The sequence below is a fragment of the Balearica regulorum genome, chromosome 2, assembly GCF_011004875.1.
Source record: "Balearica regulorum gibbericeps isolate bBalReg1 chromosome 2, bBalReg1.pri, whole genome shotgun sequence".
NCBI classification, from domain to species: domain Eukaryota; kingdom Metazoa; phylum Chordata; class Aves; order Gruiformes; family Gruidae; genus Balearica; species Balearica regulorum.
The window spans coordinates 100,484,985-100,506,149 of NC_046185.1; the positions used below are offsets into that span (position 1 = coordinate 100,484,985).

The window sequence follows — 21,165 nt, forward strand, 5'->3', positions numbered from 1 at the left end:
GTTTGGCATGGAAGTACTATTTAGAATTACAGTTTATTCATTACACACTCTGAAACTCTTGATGTAAAAGTATGAGCCTTCTCACCTCTGGAGAGTCTGAATGTTTGGCCTCTGGCTTCTGGCAGGAAAAGGTTCCTCACCAGGACAGTGCCATGAGGAATGACGTGTTGCCTGTACTGGGGGGACAGTGGAGGGAAATTGGTCTTTTTTTCTCCGCTGTGTTAGCATCAGGGTTTTGAAAAAGTGCATTTTTCGTGTCATGCCCGTTGTAGACTCTACTGTGACTGATGTTTACCAGGGACTGTTACGGTTTGGAGGATAAATAGCAGTTCAGATTGTCTTTGTTATGGACATGGTGTTAAATTGGTTGCTATACTTTGGGCTACATTGTGTCTAATTATGTTAGCCAACGCAGTTGTTTACTTTGCTTTTTAAATGCCTTTTGCCCTAGCCTGCACAAAGGAGATAAGGTGAATTCAGGCATAATTTGAAGTGAAGAAAAGCTTTTCCATTGACTTCAATATGGAAACTGAACAATTAATAACTAAGCTTATAAGCAACTTATAACACCTTATAGCTATGAAAGTTCCTCTACCTCCCTCCCTCAAGGTCCTTATTCAAGGCGTGTAACATTTCTTCAGTGCTTTCCAGTGGCCTGTTTGTCTTCACTGTGAATTAAGCCTGTTTTATCTTCTTGGTAAAATTTTTCAGAGTTTATCTTGTTCGGTACTAAATTAAGAGAGCCTTTTCACAGCTTTTGCCTTGCTTTGAGACATGTGCTTCTTGTGTTGATTCTGGGGGGTGGAGAGGGGCAAAAACTGGTTAACATTTTAAACAGGGAATAGAATTTCTTCTTGTATGTCCCATGAAGAAATGAGCAAGTGTGAGTAGTAGGAATGTGTCTCTCTCAAACAGTTGAATAGTTCATCAGTGTTTGGGGAGTAAACTGCTTATTCATTGAGTACAGGAGATGTTGGGAATTAAGGCTTTACTTTGGTAGAACATTGTGTCTCACTGGACCTTGGAAGAAAATGTTCCAAGTTTTTATTTAAAAAAAAAAATTTGAACTAGAAAATCATGCTTTTCAGTACTTTGAAAATGTGTTTTCTGAAGCCCCTGTATTTGGTTGGTTTTTATTTTTACTTTAACAAAATCTAGTTGGAAACGGTACGTTCCCCAGCAGTTCTTTTGTTTTGACAAATAGTGCATTCAAACAGAAGGAATTGTTCCACTGGAGTGCTTGCAATCAAGTGCAATCCTAGGTCATATCTTGACCTGTTACATCAAGATAGCAACTGCTTGCAGTATAGCTGGTTTTAAGTAGAAATAACTGGGTGTTTGTGGTAGGAAGGCAATGGTTTTGGCTACAGATTCTGTTTCCAATAGCTGGATACACAAAAAAAAAAAAAAGAGGAAAGTTTAAAAGTAATCTTGTTAAACAAGATGTTTGTCCTTTCAAGCTCTAATAGTACAATAAACAAAGATGATTTGGATTCCTTCCTGGAAGCAGAAGGTAGAAGGAACATCTTATGTTAATGGCATTCTCTTTAACCATGCAGACTTCTTCTGTCTAGAATATTCCTCTCTCTCTTGAGAATTTGCTCCATTGATTTAATTGGACCAGTTAATATCCTAATCTAAATGAGGGGTAATTTATCATGGTTTGAAATGGTTTTACTTGGTGCGAATCCAATCACCAGTGTAAGCTATGAATCAGGGTAAGTCTCAACTGCATACAGGGATTTCTAATGCAGTACTCACTCAGAAAACATCTAGGGGATTGTGCTTTGCTATTTCTGATTCTTGTATTGTTTTGAAGCTTGTAACATTGATGCCAATGATCCATGTATACATAATCTGATTAAAGCCGTGCAGCAGGCAGTAAAAGAGATACTGATTTGGGCTCTCCTTTTGCCTCTTGAGTTTGAAAAGGAGAACTACCCCTTTGCATGCAGTGCAGATTCTGCTTATTAGTCCCTCCGTCTGTGTAAATCCATGACCTGCATCCGTGCTAACCTGACAGAGGGTTGTCAGCACCTTGTAAAGCGATGCTGAAATGGGACAGTGACCCAGATCTTAGAATTCTTAATTGCATTATACTCCATACATAGCTGAACAAAAATCCCATTGGGAGTCAGTTTAAAATACCAGTTTTAATTTGAAAATTGGTTTACGTTTTGCTAGGGGCAATTGAAATGGTAAAATGAGGAAGAAGGTGAGAAAATGTTGTAGGCCAACATGTCTTTTTCAGGGTCAAAGTTAAAATTTTTGTTCTTCTTATCTACTTGTTTTTAAATAAATCCAAAGGAGCAAATGAGAGAGTCTTAATTTTGTTTTTATTTGTCACTAAATAAGAGAAGAGCTCCTTAATGGAGAAAAGGAATACATTAATGTTTCATGATGACACTAGTGAGCATGGTAGCTGATGAAGAAAGGAGTGGGTGTACTTTCTAACAATAAAGAGATCGAACTCCCATACCCTTTTCAAAAGCAAACCACAGCCCAAGTTAAAACTATTTTGCACTCCTTGGAAAACCAGACAGTGCCTCTGTGAGTGGAGCTTTCTCAGAGGTGGGCAATGCAACCCTTTGCAAGTGGCCGTTGCTGCTGCCAGTGCAGGATCTGCCCTTGCTGCGTATCTGCTCAAGCAAGAAAAGGAGAAGCACTTGTCCCGGTGAACTTTCCTCCCTCAGCATTATCGAGGTTTGATTCATACGGGTGTGAAAGGAAGTAAGATCTATTCAGTTTTCTTGATTGCCTCCTTGCATCTCCCTTGAAAGCCTGAGAATAGGTGGAGTAGTGATTTTCACTTTCCGCTGTGGTAGCCAGTGTTTAAAAACAGGGGAGTTGTTCCTCCTTGGCTCCTGGTTACTGCACTGCCCGGGTTACAAGGAACAATCTGCCCGTGTAAACTGAACCCAATTATTTCATACCCCTTCATTTTCCTTCCTTTGCTCTTTTGTCTGGTGCAGTAATAGCGCCCGTGGTTATTGTGCCACGTTGGGAAATCTTTTTGGACACTTGGCAAGGGTCCAGCTGCAGCCTTTTGTGGCAGTGAGCCTTCAAAATTTTGCTTTTTTCCATGGATATTTTTACTTCAGGTGAAACCTGCTCTTCTTAGTGAAAGCTCTTAGGTGTTCTTGTGCTCTGGACAAGAGTACTTCAACTGCAGACATTGCTTAGAGTGTATAGAAAACCAGAAAACTTATTTCAACTCCCGACAGTCTAAGTCTCAAATCAACATCTTTTCATTGAGCTGAGGAGAGTCTTTGCCTCTCGTTTTCTTCATAGGTTTTTATTGTAACCTTAACCCAGTATAAAAAAAAAAAAAAAAAAGGCATCCAAAAACTTGTCCTGCAGCATTTCTTGCTGCATTGAACATAGGCTAGAATAAGAAAAGTCTGCTTTCTGATATGCTCGCGGACTTTCTGTTTTGGCCCTTTGCCATCTACCATGTTGCTGGTTTGCTTCCTCCCCAGATCTCCATCCTCTCTCCAGCCCGGGGTGTGTGAGGTTGTGCAGGAGAGAAGGTGTTTGGCACGGACACCCGGGTGGGGCTGGAGAAGTTGTGTGAAGATGAACATCTAGACTCAAATTTTGGGGTTTTTTCAATTGAGTTTGCACATACAGCTTTGATGTGGCACTGAATTGAGGCAGCTGGAGATGGTGTGTTCCTTTCCTCATGCCTAAAGATAATAAATCTGCGAGGGGCTTTGGCTCAGCACCTCTCAGGTCTACCTCCATGCGAGTGCTGTCAGGAGCTAGTCTTTCAAAGCCTGGGGGAGTCAGTGACAGAGGTGATGGGCTGCATCTGTCGGTGTCGGGAGCTGGGTGCAGGGAGGGGGGAGCTGAGCTGTGAAGAGGTTAGGTAGGAAGAAGAGTGGGGCTGGGTGAAACCGCTGGGGAAGGCTGGCATGGTAAGATCAAGTTTTCAATAGAAGAAAGGGAAGCTTTCAGCACTGACTCTGTTTCATATTGAAATCTGCAACAGAACTCCTAACGCTGCTCCCACTGTAATCAGAGGCCAATTTTTAATACATGGGAAATTCTGGGCTCAGTAGAACTGCTCTTGAAAAACTGTTTGTTAAAAGCAAGAGCAAGCACAAAAAGACCCCAGACAAGCAATTCACTCAAGTGGCTGTTACAGCATTGAGACTCACCATTTTAATTTAGTTCTGATGAAGGAAAATTTAAAGTAGCTGCCAGTGCTCACCCAGCTAGAGAAAAGCAGATGACTTTTTTTGTTTTCCAAACAAATTTAAGATTCCAAACAATGTAAGATTTGAAGCTGCCCCGGGGAGGAGTGGGCAATACAGAAATGATGCGTCTTGGGGGTTTTACATAACTTTGTTGGTTGGCTTCATTATTTGCTGAAGTTGCTGAATGCCACTCTTTTTTCCTTGTTTGATTAAGTTATTATTTGTTTTCTAAGAGTGTTTCAGCTGACTTCTGATGAACAGGTGAAGAGTTTCCCAGGAAGATCTCGGTGCCTTACAGTCATAATATTCATTAGCTTCATACTTTCAATACTTTCATACTAAAAATAGTTTACACCCTGAATTCAGAAACTGCATGAGGACAGTACTTTGACCCCAGGACTGACTTACTAGACTAAGAATATGTTTTGTAAAGATTTGTTGGTGTTTCCCATTTTGATATTAAATCCTTTGATTTCATCAACTATAAGTCTTTTAAGCATCTTCAAACACTTAAATCTTGACATCGGTTGAACTATCTTTTTGTATGACATTGGTTTAGGTCAAATAAATGATCCAAACATCTGCTTCAAAATGCAATTTTAATTCCAGTTGATTTGAGATCTTAATAAAGCAATTTCATATTTTATAATATACAAATGGATATATTCTTTTCCTTTTTCCATCTATGAAAGCAAATGTGTTCACAGCATGATATTGAATATATATTGATTTTTTTTTTCTTTGTATTTCTTCTCACACGAGTGCCACATCACACAACCCAGAAGGATAGCAAGGGCCAGTGTCCACTGAGGGGAAAATTTTGCCTTTTACTGTAATCTGAAGGACCGTGGTGGGGTACTGAATGTGAGGGTTGAAAGCCTTTCACTTTGAAGCTGTTAGTTCTACACTGTCTCACAGTGCTTCAAATGATCAGGTCTTGTATTTGTTTTCAATAAAAGAGAAAGACATTTCAATATTTATTTTCAATAAAAGAGAAAGACATTTTCAGTGCTGGTACAATATTACGAATGGATCAAATAAAGAGAATGAACTCGGATTTTGAGTCCAACAAAGAAGTGTCCGTGAAGTTTCTTTTGAACCCCTCCTTACTCTGTATGCAGGTTTGCTTATTAGTTTTAAATAGGGTACTTTTGGTTTTCTTACTTAGACTGGTAATTGGAGATTAGAGCATTTAGCCTTTTAGGCTGCTAGTTTAATTATGGTAATATGTAAAATGTATCACTAAAGCCTGTTTTTCTATGCCAACTGAATTTGTTAACTTCAGTCGGGTTCCCAGTGCGGCTGGTGCGTGTCTAAGGCAAATTCCAACAGCAGTGGCATTGACTGTCTTAGCCCAAAACCCTGAAGTGAATAAAAAATGGGAACCAGACTAGCTTTTATGTTCCTGAGAGCTAGCTGACCCCTGCCATTAAGACTGGGAGACATGAATGAGGAACCGTTCATTTGGGCTGTATTCTTGTGCATGAACAACAGGCTGCAGTCTCCAAGGCTGGCAAGCTGTCACCCTTCGTTACATTAAAACAACATGAAATAAAACTGAGAAGCCTGAAGTAAATACAAAATCCACAAAGAAGGCTTTCCTAAGAAAGATGTGGGCTGAACTGCTGGGCTGTGTGGCTGAAATAGGAGAGGTCAAGAACTACTTTACATTTTGAAGAAGGAAGTCAAGGTACAGAGGAATGTGGTGGTGAAAAGCAAGCTGGAAAAGATGGTGGATTTGAAAGCCAGCTCAGGAGAACAGGCATGTAGAACAGGGTGTTTATTAATTTTTTTCAAGTCTCGATGTTTCTAATGCTTTTTCCGTGTGTGTGTTTCTCATTTCAGATTGCCTGCTTGGTGCCTGTTGAGCAGTTTCAGTTATACAAGAGGCTGAAGTTTGAAAGAGGTGCGAACCTTTTGGTTTCTATTACCTTAATTTTTAAAGTGTCAGTGGAGGCAGCAGTATTACATACTGCAAAGACAAAGCCTGTTGGGTCAGTTAAGGAAGAGATGAAGATGTCTTTGTTTTGAAATAGTTTAAGAGCAATCACTAGGTCTGACTGTGCTCCACAGACAAATTTGAAATTATTTCAGTGGAGCAGAATCAACAGAGTGGCATCTTACTGAAATACCACACTGTTACACAAGCTTGTAGGCAACATTCAGATTGTGTGCCTGAGGTTCTGTCATCCTTCCCGCAGCGTGCTCATCCTGGGTCCTTGAGCTGGTGGTTGTACTGGTAGAATTAGACAAAGTGCTGGAGGCTGGTGCAGGGTGCACACAGTCCTTTCATAGGGATCTTCAAAACTTCTGGGGGAGACAGACCCTGAAGTCTGATGAGGATTTTTGCAAACATCCCTGCAAGAGAGCTTTCCATATGTAAAAGCCTCATATGTGTTCATCTAGTATATTTTATTTTTTCCTGAGGGATAAATTGGACCCCTCAGTACAGAGTAAGGCCTATTAGTAAAGAAGTTTGAAACTGAAGATCTTACTGGGGCCAAGCTTTCCTATGCCAGCGGTCAGCCTTCTGCTACAGGAGATGGTTCCTTGCCAAGACTGAAGAAGAAACTTGCTAGTCAGAGAGATGGGGTCCCATGCTGGTTTTAAAGAGTGACCCCAACTTGAAAGTCTCAGCTGGAAGTTGTACTATGAACTCACTCTGTAGCAGCTTTCAGGGTAGTGTATGTGGGACTGATCTGCCCTGACTCTGCCTGTTTTCAAACTTTCCTTGAAAGACTGTATTTGTGTTCTTGCTTTGCATGCATGCTTAGATGCAGAAGAATCAGGAATGTGTGTGAAAATGCAGAGGTTCATAAAAGTTAGGCACAGTAATGCATTTGAAAAGATGGTCAGATAGAAGAATATATGGGTTTTTACAAATCTCATCTGGCTTGAGTCACGGCAAATGACTGTGTTCAAACACTGCAAAAGGAGTATAACCAGGTATGCCCCAGAGTTCATGAGCAGATGCGGATTGTAGCTATGATTTGCAGGCACTCAGGCCAAAAAAAAAGAAAAAAAAAAATCCTAAACCCTGCTTTCATTTTTTATTTCTCTCTCCTATTTGACCTTCTTCTTATTTACCCTTAATTCCTTAGGAAGTCCCCTCCGGTTCATAAACCAGGCAGTGGCTTGTCTACATTCCTAGACAGTAGAAATCAGAGCTTGTTAAATCACCATATTAAAGGGTTAAGAAAGAGAGACATTCTTGCAATACATTAGTCTGTTTTATGTAAAACCTTTTTTTAACTAAAGACTGTGAAACTAATGATTTCCTGGTATCTCCTCCATAACTAGCCAAAGCTGAACTCATGATCTTTTGTCCAACTCCGTTACATCTCTTTTTTTTATTGCCTCCCACACACAGAAGCCTGAAACTTGTCTAATTTTTAAATTCTTCTTCCCTTCTCTTTCCTGCCTAAGTCTACAAATCCTCCTCCACCTCCACTACCTCTCTTCATGATGTTTCTAAGATCTGTAATGATGATAAGTAAAACTGGCATCCAAATGGCAGGCTTAAACCCTAAGCCTTTTTGCCTTGCCTATTAGCCCCAGCAATAAATCCAGCTTCCTGATGCCTGGGAACAACGTTTCCTGCTAACTCAAGCTCTGACCTGGACACCAGCACTAATCCCAACCCCGGCCAAGACCTTTTGCCTATCCTGGTTTTAGCAGTGTCCCCAAGGCTGACCTTCTTGGGCTCACCAGCTGGACCAGGCTTACTAGCTTCTGCTGGCCTCAGAGCTGACCCAGGCCCAGCAATGCCTGCCTGCTGCCACCAATGCCAACGCTGGCCTGATGGTCTTTTTCTGAAACTAGCAATCAGCCTTCCTGATGGCACCTGCTGGGGCTGAATTCTGATCCCAAATCTGTCCAGGGTCTCCGGGCAGCTGAGATCTGATGTGTGCCATGTGTCTGTGTCGGCCATAGTGCAACCTAGTCCTTTTCAAACCTAGCGCTACACAAAGCCCCGGCTGCTACCGCCTAACTCTGCGCTCTCCCACGGGCTCTCACCAACCACAACCACTCCATGCCTTACCGTCCACTCTCACGCCAGCCCTAAGCCAAACTCAGCTGCGGCTCCTTGACCTAGTAGCAAAAGCAGTTCATCCATCTTTGTGTTGAACCGCGGGCCTTTCCCTAAAAACATGTGAGCTCCAGTCAGGATGCGGCAGGGCGGGCAGAGCTGATGTCAGCCAGAAGCTGAGCCAAGTACACCTTCTGAGGACCATGAATTCATTTGATTTACTTAATGACAGAGAACACTGCCAAGAACAGAAATACAGCATAATAGTAGCATTGCTCCAGTCAGCCTTTCAGGGTTCATTTAAAAATGAAAAAAAAACCTTGATATGTGAAATATTTGGAGCTCCCTTTTCTTCTTAGTTTTCAGGTTTTTCTTCAGACCAGGTGCTAGGGAAGAGCTAGCTTGGGCTCGCTAGGGTTTTTTGTTGCTGGGGAGGAGGAGTCAGCATGGTAATGGCGAATAAATAGAGGGCAATGAGTTTTCCAGACTTGCTGTCTGAAGTGTACCATCTTCTTTTCTGTGCTTGCAAATACAATAGGCCACATTCTGATTCTTAACGTAGGCAGGTGCTAGAGTGTCCTTCATGACTTTTACTCTGATCAACAAAGCCCCTATATTCAAACCCTTCAGCTTCCTATACTTAGACCCTTCTTCTCTCAGCTTTGTTCTGTTGAGATATAGGCTCTGCTTCAGTGTCCCCTTTGCTTTACTACAGATGCTAGAAATAAATAGCCAACTTCTTGGGTAATTCTTTTTTCTCTTGCTCTGTAGTCTTTGCTCACCACTCTTCAAGCGATTGGTAAAGCCAATGCTTCTCACCCTTCCAGCATTTTCCATTGCAAGATTAATTTTGAGGAAAATTTTGAAGACCTGAAGAAGGACTTATACATCCAAAAGCTATTTTCCCCATCCCCCATCTGTGCTAGCTGTTTTAAGAAAACACATTTCCTCTCCATATTCCTGTTTTTAAAAAACTTGAACAGATAATATTGAGTGAAAAATTTGTGAGAAATAATTGGCATACGATTGTATATCTATATATACTGGCTTGGTTTAATAAGGAATGAACTGAAAATAGTCTATCTTCTTGTGTTTTTTGTGTTTTTAGAATGCAAATCTTTTCAGGCTTAAACCCAAGCTTTCTTACATATCTGTAACTTCTCTGCCTCCATTCAGGACCTAGCCACAGAGCTTCCGTGCAGCATATTTTAATAGAAGAAACAGGAATTGCTGTATGTCTGTTTAGGATGGGGTTGATGTGGTCATCTGAAGTAATGAAACAGAGGAATAGGATGTGGTTAGGACACATGCATTATATTTCTATTTTTGTGGCAATTGCCCAATAGACCTAGTGGTAGATGATGAGAACCTCCATTTTATGCCTGACCGAAAAGTAAACCATTGTAAAAGGAGATATTCCTAATATTCTGTGAAAGGCATGAGAGCATCTTTTTAGTGGGTACCTCTCCCAAGCCAGAATTTCTCCTTTCTTCATGATGCTGCATTTTCCCCATCTGTCTCCCACATCTCACCTGCTTGCTTGCGTGTTTTGTGAAAACTGGCCAGATCCCTGCCCATTACCAGCACAGTTTGGGAAGCCTTTCTGCCTGAGAGTGGAGCACATGTGGCTGAACTGGCTGTGGGGGAGCAGGGGAAAAACTCAGGACAGAAATGGCCCTAACCAAAAGGTGGAGCAGCTTGTCAGAGTAATATAATAGCCTTTTTCCTTTTTTTTTTGGCTGCTCCTTTTTAGTTTTTTCTGGTTTCACTTGTACTCCACGGTAAAGTAAACAGTATGAGACAGCATGGATTGCAAAACACCATCTGTAGGTTCTTTGTAAAATGGAGGAAGTGGGAGAGGAAGGAGTTTCATCTCATGCATTACATCTTGTTGCAACAAATTTGTAAAAATCAGTAAGATTTACAACCCAACTCCCTCCCAATGATGTCAAAACCAGACATGATGTCTTTCATCCAAAAACAGGATAGGAGAATTTAGGTTTCCAGTTGAGTATGTTAAGCTGCTATGTGCAGGAATTGCGCTTCATCTTGTTTTAACTGCTGTTTAGCAACAGAAAGCATATAGAACCTACTGCGTGAAGACTCAAATGCAGTAAGCAGTGCCAGGCCATGGTCTTACGCAGTTCAGAGTTTCTTTTAAGAGACACCGAGGGAAGCTACAGAAATTTCTCAGTCAGGACACTACTTTTAAAAAGTACGTAAAAATGTAAAATAGCTTGTACTGCCCATACATGTCTCTCTCTTCTTGCCAGAAATGAAGCTGCAAACTATTTTGTTCTGGCTTTCATTCAATATGTTTGTTTTGGGGGGCAAAGGAAGCCCATGTAAGAGAATAAGAAGAAAGAAGGGAACTAGATTAATGAAGTGGCTGGAGGTAGATGGTACAGGTGTTTTGCTGGCACATTATAGATGACAGCCTATTCCATGGATGTAGAAGTTCTCCACATCTGTGAGAGCACTCTGACACATACTTGAAAGTTACCTGTAGTCAGAACATTGTGTACCTATGTGTCCTGCAGCCGCAGAGAGGATGATCATCCTTATTTGGTTCCTTCCTGTAAGTGTCCTGGACAAACGGAAGGGAGGGATGGCTTTGAACTCTTAAGTTTTCAAGGTGAACAGAGAGGTTTGGCATACTGGAAAAGAACTGAGTTTCTAGTGCACGTTAGGTTACGAGGCTTATGGAGCGTCCTTCTCCTCAGGTGTTTGTGCATGTGTACCTAAATGCTTGAGAGCCTGGGGGAGAGTTTTACTACTTTGAACACATTTCTAGTTGTACAGTTTCTAGTTTCTGGGTATCTGGACACTGAACCGATATCACTGTTTTTCATGCTGACTGCAGCATCTGCTAGATATCCATCCACCAGCCCCCTTCACTGTGGGCTACCAGCGACCTCCTGCAGAGGAGCAGGGCAAGCAGGGGGTTGTGCATAGGAGGAAGTGCCTTCGACTGTTTCAGCAAAATTTGCCAGAGAACATATGTCTGGGGCCCTTGTGCAGCCCTTTGTTTCAAGTGGGACAATATTTTATCTGCTGGAGGTACAGAAGAACATTGTAATGGCTTTTGACATCTCACAGTCAGGGATTTCCACCTATTCCTGAGACATCCCCTCCATCTATTTATTTTCAGTGGTGGTACCAGAGAGCTCCCAGGGAAGGAGGAGAGGCAGGTAGCTCCTGCTCTGCAGGGTGGGAGAGTTTAGCTGCACCTCATGGACTCGAGCCAGTATAAAGCGCGCCCACAATGAGCACCCCTAACTGAACATGTTTCAGCTGTTGCATAAAGCCCAAATTCCTTGAATAAAGGAGCAAGAGGAAGAATCAACATTTATGATTCACTGCCATGCGGTGATATCTGTAATCAATGTCTCCACCCCGAATCTTGCCTTGACTGTTGTTGTAATCTGATACCTGACAAATAACGATCATATAATAAAGTGAATATTAATCGCAGTTTGTAGATAGAGGGGAGGAAATAAGGCATGGAAAGTGACTTGATGTTAATTTAATGACAGTCCTTCTGCTATTTGCATGAAAGATACTGCATGGCTTGCACACGTGAAGACATGGAATGGCCTAATGTTACAAGACATGCGCTTCTCCAGCAAGCAGCACTTACGTTCGTCTTTTGTACCTCCCTATAAAAGGCAAAGAATATGTCCCACGTCATGTATTGCCATTCTTGCGATGCTTCCAGTGCAGCTGCCTTTGCAGAGTGCGACTGCGGACCTGCCTAAAGAGAAGGAGTAGACCCGGATGCCCATGGGCATGGGTGCAGAGGGCTTCAGCTTTTCCACCCACATGCAGAATTGGGTCTGGAATGAGAAGGGGACTGTATAAACAGTTTTATTTCTCTCTCTGTTACGTTTCAGAAGTCCACTTGGACCCCCAGAGAACATGGTGCCCTGCAGCTGACTGCCAAACGGTGTGCCGTATTGCACCGAGTGAGTCAGGAGCGCCGGTGCCAGTGGAGTGCCCGGCTTGCCGCCTGACGTTCTGCTCCTCTTGCAAGGAGGCATGGCACCCACAGCGCCTATGCCAGGAAAACCAAACTACTCCAGTACCAACTGAGCAAGGGTAAGAGGGGAACCCACAGGGGCAATGTGGTTTTTCAGTTCCTTTTGGCACGGTGTGCTAGCTCTGTGCCTCATATTAGTTTCATGGAATGGCTTCCTTCTAACATCTCAGGTGCATCTCTGAGACGTTCCATCTCTCCTGGTGTTTCCTAAATATAATTCCAGTCTAAATATTAGTTTAGATGATTTATGTTTTAATACTTATTATTAATATTATTTGGGGACTTACCAAACTTGTGATGCCACTGACACTTCTGAAAGGTGAAGCCCTCCAGGGCTTTGAATCTGCCTAAAGGTTTTATTTGCCTGCTAGAATTATGACTTGTGCCCATACAAAAAAATCCAATACACTAATATTCTGGGATCCAAACTTTGCTTATACAATGATTAAGAAATCACCCCTGCTTGCTATTTATAGGATCTCTGCATAGCTGAATCTTAACTCTAACACAGAGTGGGTGTAAAATGTCCTATTTGGTGTGAGAAATCTGATTTATGCTTATTTTCAATAGGTGTAAACAACCTACTGCTAAGGTTACATAAGGTATTAATCTACAGAAAGAAAACACTTTTGTGTTTAAATTAGATGTCTGTGGGTATCCATCTTTGTTTTCAGAATCAGATTAAGTTCAGTCACATGTGTTCAAAGTTTTCTGTAATTTTTTGCAAAAAATGAAAGACTGACTGACTTAAAATCTAAGCATTCTGCTTCCTAGAGACTTCATCGAATAGGAGTTGCCAAAGAGCTCTCCCTATCATTTTTCTACTCCAGGTTTGATCTTTGGCTTTGGTGGAGTTTAAAGCTATTTTGCTCAGGCAGGGACAGTGTTAGAAATTGCATAATCCAGTCCTATTAAATAAATGGCGCAAGCTGTCTTACAAAGTGCTAGTTTTTAATGCTATAGGTGATACATCAATGGGTATAGTGAGTGTTGGTTTTATGTAGCAGAGAAGACCAAGGCAATTGAGTTTCACTTTTACATGCTCTTACACCTAGTAGTGAATATACTTCAGTGTATTGTCGTGAATGTAACAAGCTTCACACATTAAGTGCATGAAAACAACAACATTAGATGCTCTCTAAAATAAGCACAGTACACATTAGGCAGTAAAGCTGAATATCAACAGTAATTGCATTCACATTTCACTTTCATATTTCCCTTCTCTTCTAGATCACTTATTGGAACGGAGACAGAGGCACCAATTAAGCAGTGCCCGGTTTGTCGGATCTATATTGAGCGAAATGAGGGCTGTGCTCAGATGATGTGCAAGAACTGCAAGCACACGTTTTGCTGGTACTGTCTACAGAACTTGGATGTAAGTGCTGCAGAAAAAAACCACCTAGATAAAGGGTCATGGTGTTGGGGTTAGTTGCAGGCCCTATACAAACTTTCCACCAACTTGTTGATACCCTAGTGACTGGCTCAGTTCAGCTTCTAACTTCATTTCTTTCTTCTCATTCATTCAGTGCTTTTATTTGTATCAACATCCTTTTTTCCATAAAAGATTACGGCCATGTCCGTGGGTCCCATCTTAGTTCTTTGAGGGAAATGGAACAGACTGGTTGCTTTCTGGAGGTCCATTCCAGCGCTACCTTTCTCTGATTCCCTCTTCCAGTGCAGTAGTTAAAAATAGTTTGGTTGACAGCCAGGGAAATAAGTGTCTTCCATCTGCTCCAACTGCAAGGGTCACAGACTGTCCAAAAAATGGTATGGTACTGGGTGAAGTGGGTTGTTTCACGAGTGGCTGCATTAAGAGCTTGTATGAACTAGGTCTCCTTTACCAGTCCATCTGTAGTGCCATGTTTGCTGAAGAGAATGATTGGTTAGTAGACTTGAGGATAAAAATGTTGGATTATGAACATGGATTATGAAGGGCAGGTTGCTAATTATTTCTCAAGTGATAGGAACTTGTCCCAACTTGTATGGACTTCAAGTTCCCTGGCAGGATTAAGAGTACAGGAAGTTACGGGCTCGTGTATATGGCAGCTTCCCTGTTTGGCACAGTCATCAGTAACAACTGTGGGAGTGTGAAAAGGACTTTATCAACACTTGAAATAAAATGTTAGATGCTGCATGGCTTTTCTTTTCTTCTTTTTATACTCCACAGCCAGCAAACAATGAGACTTCCTCATTCTTCATCCTTCCTTTTCTCAGCATGCTAAACAGGTTTCCCGTAGGGTTATGTCCCATCTCTCTGTGTGCGCACGTGCTTTTTCAACATGAGTCTTAGGGCTTGCCTCAGAGAACGTACAGTACACAGCGATTGCTTAACACTGTGCTGAACTGGAAGACTGTCAGATTCTCACAGACTCTGCAGCCATGCCTTTACCAAGTTTTCGTCAGTTCAAAGGAGAAGGAAAAAAAACAACTGCAGTTTGTGTGATTCACATGTAGTTTTCCTAAATGTGCAGAGCCAAAGAGTAGGGCTGAAAAATGAAAGAGGAAGCAGCGTCAGGTTACAGCGCAGCTGGCTAGGGGAGGGTAATGCAGGGCATTAGTCACCTTCTGAAGAAAAAATGGATAATTTAATAAGTATTAATGGGAAAAGAGCAAGGAAACAGGGATTTCCAATTTTTAAAATTTTCCTGTTAAGCCTAGGAAGAAGATTACTGTGAAGTATAAGGACAGCAGGAGAACAGAAGGTAGAAGTACCTCAGGAAGATGATCCCTCAGATTTCTAGTTTTCAGAAATAACTGTTTTTTACAGGCCCCTTTGTCATCACCAAATTACAGACTAGGTACTTGTGCAATAGGTGCAATGCATATGCTTATGCTTTTTAAAAGCAGAGGAGGAAAGACACTATACAATAGCTCAGGTCCCAAACACACCACAGTTTTCGAAACTGCAAGAAGTTTCTCTAGACAATTATTTGGAAGGCAGGTGAACTTGTCTGCTGGCAGCTGGTAATTTTAAAGCAGTGTGAGGAAGGTTGTATTTCCAGTCCGGTCTTGAACCTCTTCCCACAGTACTGTAACCTACTCTTACAGCTCCTCCTTTTTTTTTTTCCAGAACGATATCTTCTTACGACATTATGACAGAGGCCCTTGCAGAAACAAGCTGGGACACTCACGGGCTTCAGTGATGTGGAACAGAACACAGGTGCGTTCCTAGTCAGCTGAGCAGAGCTCTCACGCATGCATGAAGCAAAGAGATTTTACCCTTCAGTGAAGGACCAAGATGATTATTTTCATGTTTTCATCTATTTTTTGTGACCTCTGCTGTGCTTATGCATACACATGTGTATTTTGTTTTCCACATTAGCTAAATACGTATTTTTCACAACCATGTCTTTCAGGTTGTGGGGATCCTCGTTGGACTAGGTATCATAGCATTGGTGACCTCTCCCTTGCTGCTCATGGCATCTCCATGCATCATCTGCTGCATTTGCAAATCTTGCCGAAGCAAAAAGAAAAAACACAGCCCGCCAACAACGTAAAACTCTCTGTCTGTTTAAGCCTCCATCTGTACAGCATATGTATGTGAGAAAGCACAATGGTTGTATTTTGGTGCCATACCTACCAAATAATACTCCCGGTTTTTGGCCAATTCTTGGGATAAGTGCCTATTCTTTACAGGCTACTCTATCACTAACGAGTCCCAGCGTGGGAAAAGTCTGGATTACTGTGCAGTACATATGGTGTAGGTTTTTGCTTTTTAAAAGGAAAATGGGATGCCGTTCAGTGGTTCATACCCTTAAATATGAGCCACCTTTTGAGACTGCTAGAACTTTACCATCTTCCATCAGCTGCACGTGACTAGATCCTGCAGTATTACTCTGCCTTTGCAGACCCAGTCGTTACTGTCATGCTTTCTGTTGGCTATTGGTGACAGATTTCTCTGAAAGTTTTGGGTATTTTGTAAAAGACGGAGAGGGAAAAGCCTGATTAAGTTCTTCTGTCTGCTAGCTTGTCTCCCATTAAAGGTAACAAACTGTTAAGAAAATGTATTTGACAGTTTCCTGTCAATTGGCTGCCATGGCATTTCTTAAAGCATTGAAATCAATTTGATTTATACTATTGATCTCAATTACAGAAGTAGAAACCAACAAAACTGTTTCTAAGATAGGGCTCTCTTTTGAGAGACTGGACTACCTTGAGAAAGCTGATATTTTTTCAGATAAAACGTGACATATCTACCTTGAAATGTTAGGACTGTGCATATTTCCCTGCCATTCAGCATGCCTTTTGTCAGTAACATGGGCGTAGCAAACTCACCATGAAGCTAATATTTTAAGAAAGGCTATGACACAGCTCCTATTTTGTGTGCAGTATTGGAATCTTGGTTGTGCATGTATAGAGTGGCCATATGGGCGTGGATATACCAAGTACCTATGCACAATTTATTTTCTAGGCAGTCAGTATATTTTTTCAACAGTTTACATGGGGTGGCAGCAAGAACCTTGTTAAAAAGTTACTCAGACCAGGCTAAGCCAAACCCTCCTTTAAAACCTTGTGGACCTGCTGAAGTAAATACTTGAGAAATGCTGTGTAAATGTAAGCTCCGTCCATTGGTGGGTATTTCTTCTGTCCCGCTCGAGGTTAACAAACTCTTGTTACCAATAATTTTTGGTTACTTACAACCTGAAAGGCTGTCATTGAATGAACTCTTCATTTTAATTGGTGCCTCACTGCCAAACTGATTCAGACCCTGGTATCAGTTACACCTGTGTAAGTTCAATGAAACCTCACTGAAGAGCTGGAGTTACTCCAGGCTCACTCAGGAGTAGCTGAGATCAGACTCTGCTCCCTGGAGTTTATTTCCTTAATGGCTGGTGGGCCTCACAACCCTGACCGGTGGCAGCTTTTGTTCTGGACTCCCATCCGTGCATTTTATATCTGTGGGAACTGATACGACTTTGCACTATATAATCAGTTGTAATTCCAAACCCCTTTCGATAAGGGTTGCAAGATTTAACTAAGATGCTCAGCCTGAGCGTCGTGGGGGGCTCACCCTCCGCCGGTCTGCCCTCCTCCGTGCACACAGTGCGAGGCACCCCGAGAGTGCTGCGAAGAGCGTCTTTGCTGTTGCGTTTGGCCGAGCCTCAGGAACTTTGCCTTCTTGGCAGCCGTAAATGTGACCTTTTTTTTTTGTTTAGCTTTGCTCTCTGATTACTGTAACAGAAGCGGTAGATGTTCTTATTTTTAAGAAGGTGTAGTCTGTTGAGCAGACTAGCAGGGACAAAGGCCTTAAATGATATTGTCTGGTTTACTTTTTAATTGATTTCTGTTATAAATACTGTCTGACTTTGCTACCAGTCGAGACTGGAGGGCAGGCAGTGCTCGCCATTGTGAAAGGCTATGTTTATTCTCCATCCACAGCTTCGAAGGGAAGCAGAAAGGTAGTCAGTACCTTCTAAATAAAGAGTGCAATGCAGGCAACTGCCATTTATAATAAATAATGTTTTCTGTATGTGTTTTCTTTAAGAGCAGTAATGGTAGTGCTTGGGGGTACTTGTGACAGATTAAAGTGTCCAGCCCTTAGCTTTGTACTATTTTTCTACCTACGTTTTTATGGCACTACTGTCATTTCGATTTTATTTATGAACTTGAAGTTGAGAGTCTTTAACAAACCCTCAAGGACAAAGATATAGGAGCTGTACAGTCTCTTCAACTATAACCAGCATTGCAATGTACCAATATCCTTTGCGTGTTAAAATTCATGGGGTTCTTCATGTTATGGTCTTAGCTATGTCCAACGCACCCTCTGCTAGTCCGGTTTCTTTCCTTGTCCTCTCCCTCTTTCCCTTGGCCTGTTTTTGCTAAAATGCCTAATGGAATGAAGGTATCTCATGCTTTTTCATTAATACTGCTGTGTAATGAAACTGCCAAGTTCTTCCCTCTGTTAAAGAAATGCAGCTGAGGGCAGTTGTCTTGCCCAGAATCCACTAACAGACACAAGGTCACCATTTGAATTGTAATATAAAATTGACCTTTCTTGGTTCTTTAAATGTTGTCTAAAGTTAATGCAGATCTCTCCACAGAATGGGAGTTTGTTTAAATGGTTTGAAGGATAATATTTTATAAAAGCATTGCACACGTGCATAGCTGTAAAGTCTGGGAAAACAACACTATTCGGTTTATTTTTAACTCCTCAGTTTAAGTGAAGGGTAACTCCTTTCAGAGGCTTATTCCTACAGAGCAGGAGGAAGGTGTGTCTTTTCCGTGTGCGTATTTTATTGCCGCTGATGGTTTAGGTGCCTGGTGGGGCTACTAAAAGCGGCAGAAATTCAGTATGCAGGTGTTAGCACAACCTGACAGCCAGTTCAGGCATCTAGGGAGCCTGTATGCACATTGGTATCAGCGGCTCACGCTTTAGCTGGAGGTCTTTACACAAAAGCTGGATAAGGAGAGCATGAGCTACAGGCACACCTTCCTTTGGCTTTGTAGATACAACAAATTGACCGAGCAAAAAGCTCTAGACATATGTTAGAGCTTAAAATAGAAGTCTTACAAAGATTATTTTCTTTAAAAGTCTGTGTCCAGTGCACCATGTATCCTGGCTTTTCGTTGCATGGGGATACTTGAGCGTGTGCATTAAGTAGACCCTGACCTGGCCCGCACATGAGGATGTGCTAACACTGCTGAGAAAAGCTGTACCTGTGCTGAAGTGCTGGGTGCAGTAGGGCCCTGTTGCCTTGTTTTCCAGAAAGCAGCTGTTTTGCCCCAACTGGTCATGCTTACAGAGTTTCCAGAGAACCATTTTAGCAGGAACCTTTTTACAGTGTTGGTTTTGCTTGGGGTTTTGTGTTGGGTATTTTTTAACTTTATAAGAAAAATTGAAGTCACTTTATAAGAGATTTATTACAAGCATGACAAATAATACTAACAGAAATTAGGGAAAAATAAACGAAACCAGGACTCTGACTACTTGTGACTCTTCTACATCAATGTAGCTGTAAATCCACCCTCTTGAACTCCATCTGTGTGATGTGGTGCATGTTAGTACCAGGCTTCACGGCTCTTACCAGCTCTCTTCTGTCCCCTGCGGTAGGTGGCTGGCATGCGACTAGCACCCAGGGGAGAGCAGGGCAGCGTACAGGACCTGGGGTCTATGGCACACCACCCACCCTGGCTCCATCACCAATTTGCCCTGGGACCTTTAACCACTAAGGGAGACCTTGGAGGTTTCAGGCCATTAAAGTTACGTTGGTAACGTCCACAGACGTCCCTCCTGGAGAACAAAAGCGGCAACTACTCTGTTGCCTCTGAACCAGGGGCATTCGGCCCTTCTGAAAATTGGATTCTAGATGTTTAAAGGTCAGATCCTAAAATTAGAGACCAGTGCTAGAAATCTAGATTTTTACTGCAACTTGTCACAAATCTCCACAGCCACATATCTCATTGTAATTTCCCAGCAGTCACTGGAGCTGTGTCAAATACAGCTGAGGATCCCACTCAGCATCTCACGTCCTTGTGTTAAAATGAGGATGATGGTACCTGCTTCCAAAGCCACCTGTTAATAAAAAGAAAATCTTTGTCATGATATAGCATAAATATTTCCCTGCAGTATTTACTCTAGAACTATGGGAGACGGTCAATGCTGCCATTCAGTAATTGATGATTTATTAATGATGCATGAGGTTTCTTACGCCAAAGAAGGGCATGAGAGGTAACAGTAATTAATGTTTCTACAGTGCTTTAATGATGCTAAATGCTGTGTACTGTTGTCTGTCCAGTAACAGCATAAAGTCCAAAGATAAGTTTAAAATGTACCGTTTTTTTACTTGAATGAACTAAGAGAAACTGGATAATACCTTCATATTTGCTTGAAGATACACAAGTGGACAGAAATCAACTGCATTTCCACAGTGAGACAATGAAATCAACATTTGGCTGCTCTGTTCTCTGGTACCACAGCAGGTGGTTGTGCTGTAGTGCCTGCCGCTTTACAAATTTGAAATCTCTTTTGCACTGTAATCTCCTTCTCCCAATCACTCTCATCTTTCTCAAACTAATTCCTTTTATGATTGTATTTTTCACCCTCTATCTCAGGCCAAAGATTCTAAGAGCAAAAGTAGTAGATTGCTTTGTATGAGGATAAAAATCTTCCAGCAATTTTCTCCTAAGTTTTAATAAGAAATTTGATGCTGAGATAAATGACCAAAGGTAGAAATTCCAGACTTGGTTTGTTTAGAAAAACTGATTCAGACTTAAGAAGTTGCCTTGGAAGACCTAAATAAGGACTGCTTTGTTAGAGCTCGTAGGTAAAGGAGCCCTACAACTTCTGATCTTTGCAGGAGAGATGCTTCTATTGTTGAGCAGGTTTTTTTTGGAAATGTGCTGGGAAAAAAATTAATGTACATCCTATATACGTATTTTTATTATACAAATCAAAAAAGCTTCTCTTGTATGGCTTCATATTTTAGGGATTCAGCCCTCCTGGAGGCTTTCTAGGGTATACTTATACAGTAAGATATTTTAAAAATACACTATAAACAGTTGAACAGTGTGTGCCAGTTATAAAACAGTTGTAAGAAACCTCTCGCATATAAGTGTGTAGGATCAGACCCTAATTTATGTAGCTGGCAATAAAGATGTGAAAATTTACTTCTCCTGGAACAGTGAGAGTTGATTCTTCTGCAGTCTGCTGGAAGGTGAACTTACTGCTAAGATTCTGGAAAACTTTAGTCTTATTGTTATTTGTCCTCTAGTTAGTAAAGTAATGAAGTGAGAACTGAATGGTTTTGCTGAACAGGAAGCCCAAAGGTCTGTTGTGTGTCGCGAAACTCAAGTTACTCAGAACCAATGTGGTTTTATAATTTATACAATTCATATATAATTTATAATTAATAATTATAAAATATTAATTTTGAAGTATCATTGTCTTTTTTCATATG

The 21,165-nt window shown here is 41.5% G+C and overlaps 1 protein-coding gene across 5 annotated transcripts in view; it reads left to right on the forward strand.

Annotated features, from left to right (window-relative positions):
- The window catches only part of RNF144B (ring finger protein 144B), a 91,076-nt gene extending 73,605 nt beyond the window's left edge, over nucleotides 1-17,471 (forward strand). For all 5 annotated transcript variants that reach the window (XM_075745149.1, XM_075745146.1, XM_075745150.1 and 2 more), the window contains exons 4-8: nucleotides 6,045-6,105; nucleotides 12,123-12,327; nucleotides 13,499-13,643; nucleotides 15,339-15,428; nucleotides 15,625-17,471. In XM_075745149.1, coding sequence (XP_075601264.1) covers nucleotides 6,045-6,105; nucleotides 12,123-12,327; nucleotides 13,499-13,643; nucleotides 15,339-15,428; nucleotides 15,625-15,765 — 642 coding nt within the window. In that variant the 3' untranslated portion in view covers nucleotides 15,766-17,471. The remainder of the gene's footprint in view (nucleotides 1-6,044; nucleotides 6,106-12,122; nucleotides 12,328-13,498; nucleotides 13,644-15,338; nucleotides 15,429-15,624) is intronic.
- Nucleotides 17,472-21,165: the final 3,694 nt, after the last annotated feature.